Here is a 15,692-nt window from a genome sequence, read left to right as displayed (position 1 = left end):
TACCGGTTAAGGTCGGTTTTTGGATGGACACAACTACAAATTCGATATTTCATTACTCCTAACAAAATACAAAATCAAGCATCCTACTCTATATCAGGTCCCTCTTCATCTCTGAGTGCTTACTTCCTCCCTTCATCCGGTCCAACATCCCTATCCTGTTTCTTCCCTTTCCTCGTTTGCCTAACATTCTCTCCTCTATTACAGTCTTCAACATGCCACTGCCGAACAATAGGCCCTCATCCACTATTCCTACCTCCATAGGATTTCATCCAACAAACTCCTCTCTTCGCCCATCATACCAAGTACTTTCTCGTTTGTTTTCTTCTCGGTCCATTTCACCTTCTCCATTCTTCTCCACACCCACATTTCAAAAGCCTCCAGTCTACGTCTATCCTCCTGCTTCAATGACCACGTTTCCGCGCCGTACATAGCTACGCTCCATATCAAAGTTTTTACGGGTCTTTTCTTAACATCCTTACTCAACGTCCCTGTCATCAACTCCCTCCTCCTTGTGAAAGCCTCTTTGCCTAGCGCAATTCTTCTCCTTACGTCCTTACTACTTTGACCGTGTTGGTCCAAAACACTTCCGAGATACGTAAACTGTTCTACCTGCTCTAGTTTTTGCCCTCGTATTTTAATGTTGAGCTTAGCCTTTTTCTTTCCAGAAAATCGCATAACCTTTGATTTATTAATATTGATTCTCATCCCATATCTGTCACAATGAATTTCCAATTCACTCAGCAATGCTTGCAGCCCCTTGGCTGACTGACAAACTAAAGCTTGGTCATCAGCAAACCTAACTGATTTTACGAATTCCCCGCCCACTTTCATTCCTACCTCTAGTTCTTCCCATGCCTCTTTAATCATTTCCTCTACATACAGGTTGAACAGTAACGGTGATAATGGGCACCCTGCCTTACACCTCTTCCTAACACTGCCCATCCGGACTCCCTGTTCCCCACTCGTACCTGAGCAGTCTGAGACATGTACAGGTTGCGGATTAGCCTCCTTTCCCTCCAATCTATTCCTATTTTCTGTAATATACTCATTAGTTTTTCCTAATTCACTCTATCAAACGCTTTTTCGAAATCTACGAAACAGGCAAATACCTCCTGGTTGTGTTCTATATTCCTCTCGATTAATAATCTCATTATTGCAATGGCATCACGCGTACCTCTCCCCTTCCTACACTCAAACTGATCATCCCCTAAGTAATCATTTGCCCTACTCTCTATCCTTTTGTTTATGATCCTGAGAACAACTTTAGCTGCGTGGGATATCAAACTTATTGTCCTGTAGTCCTTACATGATGTAGCCTTTACTGTTTTCGGAATTGGAACTAAAACTGATATCCTAAAGTCTTCCGGCCAGATTCCTTCCTCATAGAGACTACGAATCAGCCCATATTGCCTCTACCTCCCACATTTTCCTAAACATTTCAATAGTTCCGCGGGAATGTTATCCACCCCCACGGCCTTATTTAGTTTCATCTCCCTTAATGCCCTTTCTATCTCATCGTTGAGTATGCCTGGATCCAAGCTATCTTCTTCTACGTCATGTTCCTTTTCTATGTCTAACTTTTTTGGTCTAAGTTATTTACTATACAGTTCATCTATAAATTCCTTCCATCTCTCTTGGATCTTTCCTCCGTCAACAATTATCAAACCCGCCTTATCTCTAACTGTTAGCATAGACTTTCCCAATTTCACCCTTACTCTTCAAACTTTCCATATCCACAAATAATAGAAATGAATGTGAAAAAAAGACTAGTGAAAACTTGAATATCGAGCATGTATTTGTATGCCTGGGAAACTTGGTCGCTGAGGCAAAAGAATAAGCATAGATTGGAGGCTTATGGGATATGCACGTGGGCGAGGATGGAAAAAGAGGACAGAAAGGAAAACAGACGAACATTAGCTGGGTGTGTATGCATATATCTCGCAAAAGAAGAGAGAGAAGGCTGTTAGAAGATATTCGAAGAAGCCAAGCAAATTGGATGCAGGGTATAATGATTGGCGGCGGAGTTTTAAAGACTGCAATATAGATGGCAGTGTGTTGAAACAGCAAGGATACGGATTAAGAGCGAATCGAAATGAAGGTAGGAATTGAAGATTGGTATTTTTTAACTACAGATGATAGAGTGTTTATTTAATTTCGTGCCTGACACATAAGGAATGATAGCAAGGCTTACTCTCCGTGTGCACCAAAAACCTACGTTGACCGGTGGACACCCCTTAATAAAATTATGTACGATTTATTTATGTAATATATCATTGACGGGGGTTTTATGCATGCTTGCTGTTTGATCTCTATAAAATTTTATTTCATGCTGTCTTATTCTTATAGCATTAACAATGGAAAGTTTCCAGAGATATTAACAAAAAAAGGTTATTAAGCGAGTGATTTCTAGGTAAGAAACCGAAGTCACTCAAGAGTCATTAAATACATTTCATTTACCAGTCGGAACATGACTAAAAATTAAAAAATCATCAGGTATATTTATAGGTGCATGTTTATATTAGTTGGTAGTTTGATGTGAGTGGGTTTTAAGACTTTTTGCATTAATGCATACCATGTTTCGTGTATGGATTGTATAAATTTGTGGCTTTTGCGTGTGTTTTTTCTTAACTAGGAGTGGTGCCCTAACACCCCCCGCCAAACGTCCTGGCAACGGCTTGCGGGGTATTAAGTATATCTAGGTACACATTACTCAGAAGTGCTGACCTTCTTGGAAGAATGTACGAATGTATCAGGGTAGAGCTTAATTCTAACTATGGCTGGAAGACTGCGAATATTATTGATACTTAACTGTCGGGATTAATATTATTTTATACACACGTGATAGTAATCAGTTGCTCATTTTGACGCTTCGATTTGCAGACCAGTATGCAATGATCCATAAATGCCTCAATGATGTCTCTCCCTCGGCAGATGATCAAGATGGCTGACGGCGTCACCGCGAAGTTTTCCCGCACTTCTGCCCTACTCTGCGTCGCCATCGTGGTGGGCTCTCTACCTTCAAGTTTCGCCGATAGTTCCGGGTAAGTCACTGAAATAGTGCATCACGTTATCAGAAACGAGGTGCATTATCGTGTTTGGAAAAAGTGACTAGTTCTAAGTCACGTGTTTCAAACGTTTGAAAATAGTTATCCTTAAAAATGTCCAAAATTAATCTCATTTGGATGACTCACCGGCAAAGTTAAGAAAGGAAGATAGCTCTTTAATATTCAGTTTCACTTTTACGCAAAAATGCATGCATATGAAAACTTCAGGAAGGAGGCCAAACTAAACTGAACACCTTTCCGAAATGCCGAACGATATCTTTGATATTTGCTTAGTAGGTCAACTTCGCAACGTGAATCTACGATGCAAGCGTCGCATAATAATTCATATAACAACTTTCATACCTAATTAATGTTTCATTTTAGTTTATCATATTTTGAAAAACATCTGAGATTGATATTAGTCATCGCAATAAGAAGATAGTGCCAGAAGCAATGCCATACGCACTGTATGCTGAACTTAATTCCGTTTCGAGGATTCCCATTTATTGCCTTCACCACTTTCTCTTATCAACAGTATCAATTAAATTGGAATATATTCCGTGTCATTAAAATTATTGGTGGAAATTAATATTTGCATATTAGATTTCGCATCCGTTTAAAACTTTAGTTGTTTTATTTAAATTATAAGCGTTAGCTGTCATTGATATTCGTCACAACAAAATAATCCTGGCGTAATTAAATTCAAGAAAATGAAATTAATGCATAGTTTTAAACATTTTCTATGATTATTTCATTCGTAAAATATTGTCTATCGAATTTCATCACGCACCTAATCTGCCAAAAGGGGACAATTCCGAGCGGAACCCAATAAAAGTTAATTAGCGTATGTTCTATGCACCGCTATAAAACATCCTCCTTTTTGCTATTAACCTACCTGCCTTAAAGCTGTCTAAAGAACCTGTTCTCTCCCTCCATCTTCCCCGTCTACCCGACATCATCCTCTCTCTCTCTCATAGAACGAGTCTTACCATCCCACCCCTAACCCACCCACTTTTTATGCCTCCTTCGAATTTCACCCTTGCTTTCACCCTTCTCTCATCTCCCATCGAGTTCCAAACATCTTGGTGGTGTCACGTCAAAAACAATACGTCTTGATGAAACCCCCAAGAAATCGCCTCAATTATTTCTCCCATAAAAATATAACCTGGATTTGAAAGTGGTGTGCTCCCCCTCCCCTGGAATTGAAAGGAATTGGATGCTGGATGAATTGAAATTGTATGGTTCAATTTTGAAGGTCGGCGTGAAGAAGATCATTTAGCCAGCTCTGGATTTTGGCCGTCTTATTTGTATATACGTAGCCACGGGTCAGGTGATTTGTCCGTGGTGGAGGGAAATATACTGGAGCCTCCCGATTGGTCGCCATGGCGCTTTTTTCTTTTCCTTCCTTCTTTAACATTCCGGAGGAAAGGTTTACTCGCGTTGCTGAGGGAATAGCCAGAGTCTCCATTGAAATTCCGACTCCCCATCCGTATTTCAATCGCTTCTTTAATAACTTGGTCCCAGAATCCAAGAGAGTGGATAAGTAACAATGCAGAGCTGGCACCCATCTGCCCTAAGGATGATGCTCGAGTCTTGCTTCGAAACGTCGGCCAACATGGAACCCCTGACCCGGTGGAAGACCCGAGAAAACTTCATTAAACTGATACGTGGTGGGGAAAGCACCAGGCCATACTTCACAATTTAATAATTATGAGGGATCGCCTGAAATTCAAGACGCCATGGATGAAGACTCAATGGAAGTAGGACAGATTGAAGGAAACTAAGCCACGGCTGTATTTAAAGGAGACATTGGAAATGAAAAAATGTAAGAACACATGATCGATTGATTGAAGACAGAGGGCGATAAATGAAGCCTGGATTTCTAGTTGCCGTGAACTAAAGTAGTAGTAGTAGTATTAAGGGGAGGCTACCGACAGCTGAGGTCATTTGCACCATGAGGGATGGACAGGAAAGGATGAAGGGTGGAGAGAAACCCGGCGTCGGCATTAGCCTACTCTTCACGAAAGACGCCAAGGGGTCCGCAGTTCCACGTCCCATCCGACGGACGGCGTACACACTCAAAGTGCCCTCCACAAAGCACCTCAAGCAGGGATCGAGATAACATTGAAAAATATTCAACACTGCCGGGATTAGAGCACGGGCCCTCTGAGTGGGAGCCCAGTACGTTAGCCCCCGCACCATCTCGATCCCCACTAAAATAAAGGCGGAATAAAACCTGTGAAAAGGATACCATGGATCACCGACAAAATATTTAAGCAGGAGAGAGAAGAAAGTACAAAACATCAAGGACTATGAGGGAATGGATGCGTTACATAAAGTAATAGAAATTAAATAAGATGAAATGCAAGAAGAGCGCCAGGGAAGAATGAATGAGCTCCCAGTGCGAGGAAGTACAGCGTGACCTTGTCCAGGGAAAAGTTGAAGCAACTTACGGAACGGCGAGACAACATTTCGACGTACGTAGAGCATCGCACATCAATACCATTCGCGTTAGAAATGGTGAAATGCTCACTTAAGATGAAACCAAAGCGAAGATATGGTTAGCGTTTTTGAAGGATCTTCATGATGGAAAAGAAATGCTTGCAAAAATACTAGAAAAAGAGGATAGCGTCGATGATAATGAGAAAGGAGACACCTACATCCTAAGGTCAGAATTTTGACTGCGCAGTAAAGAACTTAAGAGAGAAAAAAGCCCCAGAGATCAACAACATGCCCTCGAACCGAATAAAAAGTTAAGAAAAAGAGAACCTGACAGCTATAAAACCTTCTACGAGATACGTAGACAAGAGGAGAAATACCGATGAACTTAAAGAAGAATGTAATCGTCCCGGTACTAAAAAAGACGAGTAAGGAAGATAAATATGAAAAATTCAGAGCAATCAGTCAGATGATCGATTCATCGAAGAATCTGGCAATGATAAAATATCAAAGGATGGAGAAGAAAGCGGAAGAGTATTCGGTGACGACGTCTTTGGATTTAGAAGAGATAACAGAAAGAGGGCAGGCAAGAGGTTAAAATAAAAAATGGAAAAAGGCAGGGTTGCTTATTATCGCCATTCGGATTTAATTCGTGTTTTGAAATGACAATTAACAAGATTAAGGAAAAGATGAGAGGTGGAACACGAATTAAAGGATAAGTACCTATGCTGCGATTTGAGGGCGACATAGCTATACTTGCAGAGAAGAAAGAGCTAAACTTAAAAGGCTGCTAGCAAAAATGGGGTGGAAAAATAAAACCTCAAGATAAACGAGATTAAAATTAAGACAATGGTTTGCAATCGAAACTGGGGATGCAATTTACAAGTAAGACTAGGAAAAGGTACACTGGAACAAGTGCAAGGGTGTTGCTATTTAGGCAGCAGGGTCAATAGCGATGAAATAAGAAATATAGGTGCATTACGATGGCGAAGAAGGCTTTCTCCGATCAGAAGAAGCAAATACTAACGACAGAAAGCACCTGCATAAGGACTCGTTAGGAGCTAAAAATGGAGTCTAATTTCTAACGGATGAGACACTTGGGCAATAGGAGCAGCAGGGAGAAGAAGGGATTAAAGACGATAGAAATATGGTATTGAAGAATAACAACACCAAAAGTAAAGTGGATGCATTGAGTGTCCTATGAAGAAGTACTGCGAAGAGCGAGTGAAGAAGGAAGTCTATGGAGGACAACAGTAAGAAAAAGAAAGAAATGGATTGGACACTAGATTGCGTCTGAAGCACGATGGATTACTGGGGATCGTCAATGAAGAAAATAAGGCTGAAAAGAATTACAGTTAGGACAAGGCTGAACCACTGGAAGCAAGTTATGGAAGATATCGGTACAAGGGACAATTGAATGAATGAATGAATTGATTGGTACGAAACAGGATCAATTGGAGAGCTGCTTGAAGCCAATCCTCGGAATGATAACCAGAGGTAATGATGACCCAAATATCGCAAACCAATCTCCGTTGTAGATACGGTTATCCTCTTTCCTGAAAAACCAAGCATCTAAAAAAGTGGTGTAAGTAGAGCAGGGACCTGGGAGGGAGGAAGGCCCATCCTAGGGCCAAATCACGCAGGATAGCGGAAGAGGAAGTACGCTGTCGGGGATAGAGCCCAGCAATCACTCCGTTCGTGGTCGTAGGGGCCCATAAACACGGCTGTGGAGGGCCTCAGGGGGGGGGAGGTAGCGAGCGATTACCGTGCTCTGATAAAACTTATGCGATTTGCGAAATTGGCACTCAGAGCACGACGGGCAACGTGAGTTGAGCGATAATGCGATGGAAACGTCAGCTCGGAGATGTCGAGGAACAGGCGGGGACGAAGATCTGAAGAAAAGCACTTTGACACCTTCAGTGGAAGTGCTAATGCGACCATCTGTCACTCCATTATTACTATACGATTGGTTTAAAAATTGGTAAACATATCGAATGCTGGACGTGCAAAGAGTCAAACATTTTCGCCACACTGGTAGACTACTCCGCCGACGGCGTCGATGTCTACATCTACAACATCCCCCGCAAGCCGCCGCGGAGGCGTGTAGTATGGGGTGTTAGGTCACCATTCGTAAAATAGAACAGGGCCACATACAAAACCAAATCATATTAAATATGTTCAATGAAAGGAAATTGTGATTTTCCTTATATCTAATTCTATGTAAATAAGTATTTGTTCGCCGTATGGCGGGATTTCCTGTTTGAATGTGTATAAGGCCAATGTGGCTCCGCTCTTCTTCTGGCTACGCGTGCCACGAAAGGCACTGTTCCTATCCTTTATGATGTTGTGTGATTGCTAAACTACTATCCTCTCCTCTTGTGTGTGTCGTCTATTTCTCCTTTGGTGGGTGAAACAGCTCCCTAACGCCATCTCTTGGCCAAAGAATCGGGGCACTTGGCTGCATAAAGCATCGCAGATCTCATTATAAATTACGTTCCCTGGATAGGTCAAGTGGTTGAGAGCACCCGCCCGGCAAGTGGAGAGATCAGGAGTTCAAGTCCCGGTCTAGGTAATATTTTTACACTCGTGATTTGCCTGATTCCGCCTTCCCCACCTCTACTGTGTTCGTCCTTATATGTGTTCCTATCCCTTTTCCTTATATCTATTTCTATATATTTTTATATATAAACACGTGTAGATTTTTAAACCATAGAAACACAAAGAAAGGTTTAAAAATCTTCATCTGTGTTTTTATATATTTGAGCGTCGCCGAAGAGCGTTCCATTTCGAAGATATATATATATATATATATATATATATATATATATATATATATATATATATATATATATATATATATATATTGTACATCTTCGAAATGGAACGCGGTTTTGAACAACATAGGATGTAACATTTACCTTAGTTATCTTTCTATTGCAAAGGGTATATCCGCTATATAAAATATTATCAGCCATTAATCTTGATGCTAAACGTTCTTCTTGGCGGATCGATTTTATTCAATTAATATGGTCAGTGGTATCACGGCAACTTCATTCTTTGTGCCTATTTTCTTTGATCTAATCAATCTCTTGTTTCACTTTACAGCCTCTACCATGGGATCCTTTGTAAACCAGGAGCTCGGGTGTATGTTTTGTGATGATAAAGAAAATTTTTCTCTGCCGTACACGTAGATATTCTATACTGGCAATAAAAAACCTTACTTGACTCTAGGGCTGTGATGAAAAAATATGCTAGAGGGAAAGCACTGACGGGCGCAGCACATTCGAGACGATCTGAGAAGTTCAACCTAGCATTCCAATGATTCCTTTTTTCCAATGATTTCCATCCCAACTCCATAACCAATTCTGTGGGGGATCGAGATGGTGCGGGGGCTAACGTACTGGCTTCCCACCCTGAGGGCGCGGGTTCAAAGCCCGGCGGTGTTGAATATTTTTCAGAGGTATCTCGATCCCTACTTGAGGTGCTTTGTGGAGGGCACTTTGAGTGAGTATGCCGTCCGTCGGATGGGACGTTAAACTGCGGACCCCTTGGCGCCTTTCGTAAAGAGTAGACTAATGCCGACGCCGGGTTTCTCTCCACCCTTCATCCTTTCCTGTCCATCCCCTATGGCGCAAATGACCTTATCTGTCGGTCGCATCCCCTCAAAACTACTACTACCAATTCTGTGACGCATTGCGTTTTTCCTCAACCGTTTTGAACGGGCTGGTTTCTAAAGTTTAACCTTATCAATTTTCCACATCATTCAGATAGAATAAATTTCTCTCCCTGCGGTAGGTTTATAACTACGCTAATTAGCGAGGGGAATTGTACAGCACTACACTCCATTCCAAGAAACTGCGGGAGATGTCGCAACAGTAACTTTTAACGGAGTCATCCGCTAATATGCATTTCAATGCCACAATTTCAGAGTGTAAAAATCATTCGCCTTGACCGGGATTCGAACCCGAATCCCTCAATATCCCACCGAGTGCTTTAGCCAGTTAAGCTATCGAGGCCTTGTATTTAACTCCGAAATATTTGTAACTTCTTGTTCATTAAAAGCCCTCAAAATTTCTGAGTATATGATGACGCCTCGATAGCTTAGCTGGCTAAAGCACTCGGCCGGACATCGAGGGATCCGGGTACGAATCCCAGTCATGTCGAATGATTTTTACACTCTGAAATTGTAGCATTACTACGCCCCATGTCAGAGATATTGAATAATCTCCGCTGAACGTCTTCCTCGATTCATCCATGGTGGCCAGTGATTAGGTTGTTTTTTCCCATTCCAGGAGTTTCCAAGGTTTTGAAGGATAAACAGTCGTTTTCCAAGGTTTTGCGCCACCATTTTCACTTAATGCACCCACTTTCCCCTATGATGTAATACGTAACACATTGTTAAACTACTATAGTGCAAATGTTAGAGCATTATCCGCTGTAGAATAGACATTCATTGGCAGATACTGAATTAGGACATATGCATAAATATTTGATAGTTCTAAAGGAAAATGCTGCTTATGGTCGAGAGATTACCAAGCTTGGTGTTTAGGATGTCTATATTGAAGTTTTAGCGTAAGTACCTAGATACCTCGTTAAAAACCATGCCATGACACCTTTTTGCGTTTTTCTATTATTATTTACAGTAAAGAAACAGAAATGCGTACACGATCTCTGATTCAAGTACATTAAAGGCTTTGTATAATAAGTCACCGTGACTGTGAGAAGAATTGATATTTCCCGATGGGCAGGCATTTTTTTATTCTTGGCGCGAAACTCGTTCAGCCAGATTAACTGCAGGAATACTTCTTCGAAACACTTTAGTTGAGACGCAATATTCTTTAACCGATTGCAGCATATTGAAAGCCACAAGTTTGAAAAAATAGTTTGATTAATCATTCATATTGAAGTCAAAAGAAAACGGAAGCAATTTTTCTCCCCTTACACTAGCTATTATGCTCAGTTAATTCTAAAAAAATTCCATGTTTTTCCAAGATTTTCAGGATTTTTTTCATTCCCGATTTTCAAGGACACAAACATTACTGACCACCCTGTTGAATCCTTTTTATGAATGTTTATTGATAGAGCACAGTTACTCTATCAATGCAATCACTATTTGGTCCACTCCCACCTAAAATGGGCGATTCCACACGAGATCAAACACGTGTACTGCCTGTTCTATGCTATGCCTTCTTAATCTTAGGTTTCAACTCCGACCTTCGAGAATTGTCGACAATTTCCTCGCTTACGTTTCACCCGTGGGTGTGCGTGAGCTTCCTCGCAGTCAACACTTCGTGACGGAGTGACACAGAGTTTCCCCACGTACGAACTTCACTTGAATCGATGTCGTTTTGGGGACCGTGTTGGTTCGGTGGATAGCGCGTTGGATTCCCATCTCAAGGACACGGGTTTGAGTCCCGGATATGGCAGGATGGTATCCCTACTTACGGTGCTACTACGTATGTGGGGAGCACTTCAAGTCGAGCATGCCGTCCGTCGGAAGGGACTTTAAACTGTGTTAAAACACTTGGAGCCTTTCAATATAGAGTGCGCTCGTAATACCGATGCTGGGTGTCTCTCTATCCAATCACTTTTACAGGCGGTGGCCTAACACCCCCCGCCACATGCCCTTTGCAGCGGCTTGCGGGGTATTATGTACATGTAGATCACTTAAGTTCCACCACCACCAGATGACCAACCAACCTCTCCCTCTAACAGCATCACTAGTCATGTTCGTTGACCTCCCCCCTACCAACTTATGCACCATACGATTCCGTTTCTCTACCTCCTTCCCTATCTTCCCGTGAGGTCAGGAGGAGGTCGCCGGCCAAGCAGTGGTCGTGGGACTGCGACGCCGTCATTGGTCAGTGCCGGAAGGTCCCCGTGACGACCCCGGGGACCGGGGGCCTCGGCCTGGAAGCCTGTCGCCTGACGTGCGGGCGCGCGGGGGCACTGTGGCCTATGCCCACGGGGACCATCTCCCTGGGGTCCCTCCTCTCCCCCCTCAACCCCGAAGGAGTGGCCTTCACGTACACGGGTCAGTCGGAGGGCACGGCTCGTCTCATTGCGGAGGCTGTGCGAGTGTTCCAGGGGAACCTCAGGGCCCTCGTGCCCAGGGGCGCCGGGCAACGCCGGGCGGGGGCCGCCCGTGACCTCTCCATCTTGGTGTCCGTCGCAGCCTCGCCAGGAGATGACCTGCTCACGTGGGACACTGACGAGGGGTACTCGCTGCGGACGACCGCGGGGATGGACGGCTTCGTGGACGCCTCTATCAACGCCTCCTCCTTCTTCGGCGCCCGCCACGGTCTCGAGACGCTCTCGCAGCTGGTCGCCTGGGACGACAACGGGGGTCGCCTAGTGGTGGCCGCCGACGCCAGCGTGTTGGGCGACCGGCCCGTCTACCCTCACAGGTGACCACGAAAAAGTGGGATCAAGGGTTTTATCGGTAAGAGAGAGAGAGAGAGACGGTGAGATACGAAGAAATACTACATACACAGTTAGTAGTGGGCCTCACTATCTTGGGCTCATTTTCCCCAATAAACGAATGCGCGGTCATTTCATGAAAACGATTTCCAATTGCCAAAAAAATTGCAATAATTTCTCCTGATTACTTGAAAAAAAGTTCTATCGTTATCCAGGGGGTGTTCAATGAAGCTGAATCAATTGTTTCGGGACGGTGAAACGGAACAGGAGGAACGAAATGGGCACGCGATATTTTGTACCAAAGTCCGTATGAACGAGCAGGAATCGTTTCTGTAAAACGGCTTTCGCTGCGGCTTTTCCCAAGCCGTTTCGAATGCCTGGTCTTCGACTGATTATGCAGCCGTAAGGGAGAGGGATAGCCAGGGAACCTAAATACGTATTCAGCGGGGGCTGGTTAGTAGATGTTTCAGCAACTAGGGGCAGAACCCATCGATGGGAACCTATCGTGGGTTCATATATACATACAGGGGATAAAAGGGATAAGCTGGATAAAAGGATGCAAAAAGTGATTGGTCATCAAGGCGACTATGTAAAAAAATAGCTAAATGCTCAGCCTTTCCAACGATGCACACAAAATTGAGAATAAATTTGATTTTCCATGAAAAAAATATGAGGCCTTACTTTTCGAATCGTCCTCGTATGTAGTGACCTTTGTCATACACTTCTGTCTGCAATACACAAATGGTTTTCATTTCGGTTTCTACTGAACTCTAAACGAATCCAAAATGAAAGCTCAGACCGCCAATTGCTCAGCCAGAGTAAACTATTAATCCATGATTATAACATAAAATCTCTTCATTTCATGGGAATGTCATTAATTTTGAATACGCTAAGATTATCAATTTATATTTTCACTTTTATCTGGCTTAAGTTCGACCTCTGGATTTGTCTAATATTTATACAATTGAAGCGTATTCACCGGAAATGTACATCAAAAGAAAACTCATACTCTCGGTACCATTTTTTTTATTTTTTTTATTTATTTATCGACTTAATTGGGCGAGGTTGACACTAATAGGCCCCTCTTCCACCTAACCCTACATTACAGACATTATTTTGAAGACAATCACATACGACCAAGCCCTGGATGGAGGGAAATTCACCTAGGCGGGAATCGAACCCGCTACCTTTGGGTTGGTAGCCTAGGACGTTACCCCGCCACCACCGAGGCCGGTACCATTTAGAGAAAGAAAACGTTGGTATCATAAGTCTGATATCGTGTTGCATGCAAACAGAGCACTTCTGTCATTTACTGTATCCAATGCTATAAAACCCAACTAGTCCCCATATGAAACTACGAAAGTCCGCAAAATTAACATGAAGGTCACTATTTCAAGGCGCCGGTAGCATTAACGTTCCACTCCTTCCTCTCCAAAAGGACTAAATGCGATCAAACTGATTTCTGTAATTTTTCTCTCTCTCTCTGACTGTATTTTGATTCAGAAAATCACCATAACTTTAGAGCAAAGGCAACAACGAATATCATGTCTCTTAATTCTCTTGTAATCATTCGGAGAGTAGGCGAAACTGCCAAGGAATAATCCCGAACAGGAAAGTAACAGAAACCCAAAGAGCACAATAACCCCTCGAGCTCCTTAATCTGCCAAGAGCAAAGAAAACAGGGTGCGCCCTCCTAACCGTGGAATCCCTGTTGACAGGGGCCTGCTCGTGGACCCAGCGAGGAACTTCCTCCCGATGACTGACCTCTACCGCCAAGTGGATGCCATGGCGTCGTGCAAGATGAACGTGCTTCACCTGCATCTGACGGACACCCAGGGCTTCCCGTACACCTCCAGGAGGGTCCCCGTCCTCACTGACAACGGAGCCCTGCAAGGCATGGCCTACTCCCCCGCCGACATTGCCTCCCTCGTCCACTACGCCAAGGTCAGGGGCGTCAGGGTCCTGCCCGAATTCGACGCTCCCGCCCACGCAGGGGCCGGCTGGGACGCGGCCTCCGAGCGGCTCGGCAAGGGCCAGCTGGCCGTCTGCGTAAACCAGCAGCCCTGGAGGAAGCTCTGCATCGAGCCCCCATGCGGGCAGCTCAACCCCGTGAACCCTGACCTCTACCCCCTGCTGGGCGGCATCTACGCGGATATGGCGGAGGACTTCGGGGCCGTGGAGAGGCTTCGCGGGAGCAACCTGACGGCGCCCCTGCTACACATGGGTGGCGATGAGGTACACCTTGGCTGCTGGAACTCCTCGGCTGAGATCATTGACTGGATGGAGTCGAACGGCTACCCGAGGACGAAGGAGGGTTTTCTGGCCCTGTGGGCCGAGTTCCAGGCGAGGGCCCTGGTCGAACTGGACAGGGTCTCGGGAGTCCCGGCTACCGCTATCCTCTGGACCAGCGATCTGACCAGCCTGGACGTGGTGGAGGACTACCTGGACAAGAGCAGGTACGTCATACAGGCGTGGATGCCGGCTGCAGAGACGCTACCTTTGAAACTTCTGGACAAGGGCTATCGACTCATCTTCTCGACAAAGGACGCCTGGTACCTGGACCACGGATATGGAAACTGGAAGGGGTCGTCCATATCGGGATACCCTTTCCATCCTTGGCAGGTTGGTTGGTGTTTGCAGGAGTGGCTTTTGAAATGATCCAATAAGTGAAAAACACGCGGTTTCCCCGGAATTTTCCTCTGGATCTCCGTTTCAATGATTGGTTATTTCTGCGGTCCAGCGTATCCTCTCTGCGATTAGAGATTTTTGTACACAGTGAATTCTCTTGCTAGTTAAGTAACTCTTCGTCATCCCGGGTGCGCTTTGTGCTTGCAAAGCACTGCCTTTGAAGGCAACTCGGAAGGGGAGTGTAGGGAACTCCGTGCTTGAGGGACCACCGGTACTAAAGACTGTTCTCCCGTCAATGGTCATCGCCAAGAAGAGTTCACCCATGCAAGAAGGGAAATGTGAGGGGAGGGGTCATTGGACTATAATTTTGAGTCAAAATACAGATTACCCTTGGAACCAGTTCATGTCAAAAAACATCCAACTTTATAGGATGCGATGGACCTATATACCAAGGAAGTAAAAAGATTTGTGGTCTGTAAAAGGTAGCTGTCAGTTCAACTATACTGCACTTATTCACATTGATTTGAGTTATCGTTTAAGACCAAGAAAATTATTCTCAGTTAAGTTTTATCAGAAATTCCAAGAAACTGCGAAAGATGCCGCAGCAGTAACTTTTAACGGATTCATCCGCTAATATGCACTTAAATGCAACAATTTCAGTGTGTAAAATGCATTCACCTTGACCGGGATTTCAAATGTTCAGAGTCTAGAAGGACGCCTAGATAGCTTAACTGGCTATCGGCCGGATATTAAGGGATCCGGGTTCGGATCCCGGTCAAGGTGAATTATTTTTACGCTCTGAAATTGTTGCATTTAATTCTTATTACTATTAACTTAAAGTTGATCCTAAGTTAATTTAGCAAAAATATTTTAACTCTCACGAAATACTAATTGAAAACTTTTTCCATGTCACAAAAAATCAATTTTTAAAGGAACTGACGAACCTTTCGGTGGATTATTCTTAGAAAAATAGGAGCATTTTTAGGAGAATCACCCTTCGTCAGGTGAGTTAGTTTTAACTATTAGGATTGCTTTTACTAATAAAATAAAAGAAATGAACTAAATTTTTAAATTTAAATAAACTATCGAGTCAACAAATATAGCATACCTTTTGTCCCTCGCTATCTACCCTTACCTACCGTTACATCTTTACCCCGGTGT

At 43.8% G+C, this 15,692-nt stretch overlaps 1 protein-coding gene across 2 annotated transcripts in view; it reads left to right on the top strand.

Annotated features, from left to right (window-relative positions):
- The window catches only part of LOC139696308 (chitooligosaccharidolytic beta-N-acetylglucosaminidase-like), a 75,947-nt gene that overhangs the window by 50,478 nt on the left and 9,777 nt on the right, over positions 1-15,692 (top strand). For both annotated transcript variants that reach the window (XM_071595013.1, XM_071595014.1), the window contains exons 2-4: positions 2,932-3,041; positions 11,294-11,890; positions 13,622-14,525. In XM_071595013.1, coding sequence (XP_071451114.1) covers positions 2,932-3,041; positions 11,294-11,890; positions 13,622-14,525 — 1,611 coding nt within the window. The remainder of the gene's footprint in view (positions 1-2,931; positions 3,042-11,293; positions 11,891-13,621; positions 14,526-15,692) is intronic.

This window comes from Hetaerina americana, unplaced genomic scaffold, assembly GCF_022747635.1.
Source record: "Hetaerina americana unplaced genomic scaffold, ioHetAmer1.1.p SCAF_7, whole genome shotgun sequence".
In the NCBI taxonomy this organism is placed as follows: Eukaryota; Metazoa; Arthropoda; class Insecta; order Odonata; family Calopterygidae; genus Hetaerina; species Hetaerina americana.
Note: the sequence above shows the minus strand (reverse complement) of the source record. Positions and strands in the feature narration are given on the sequence as shown.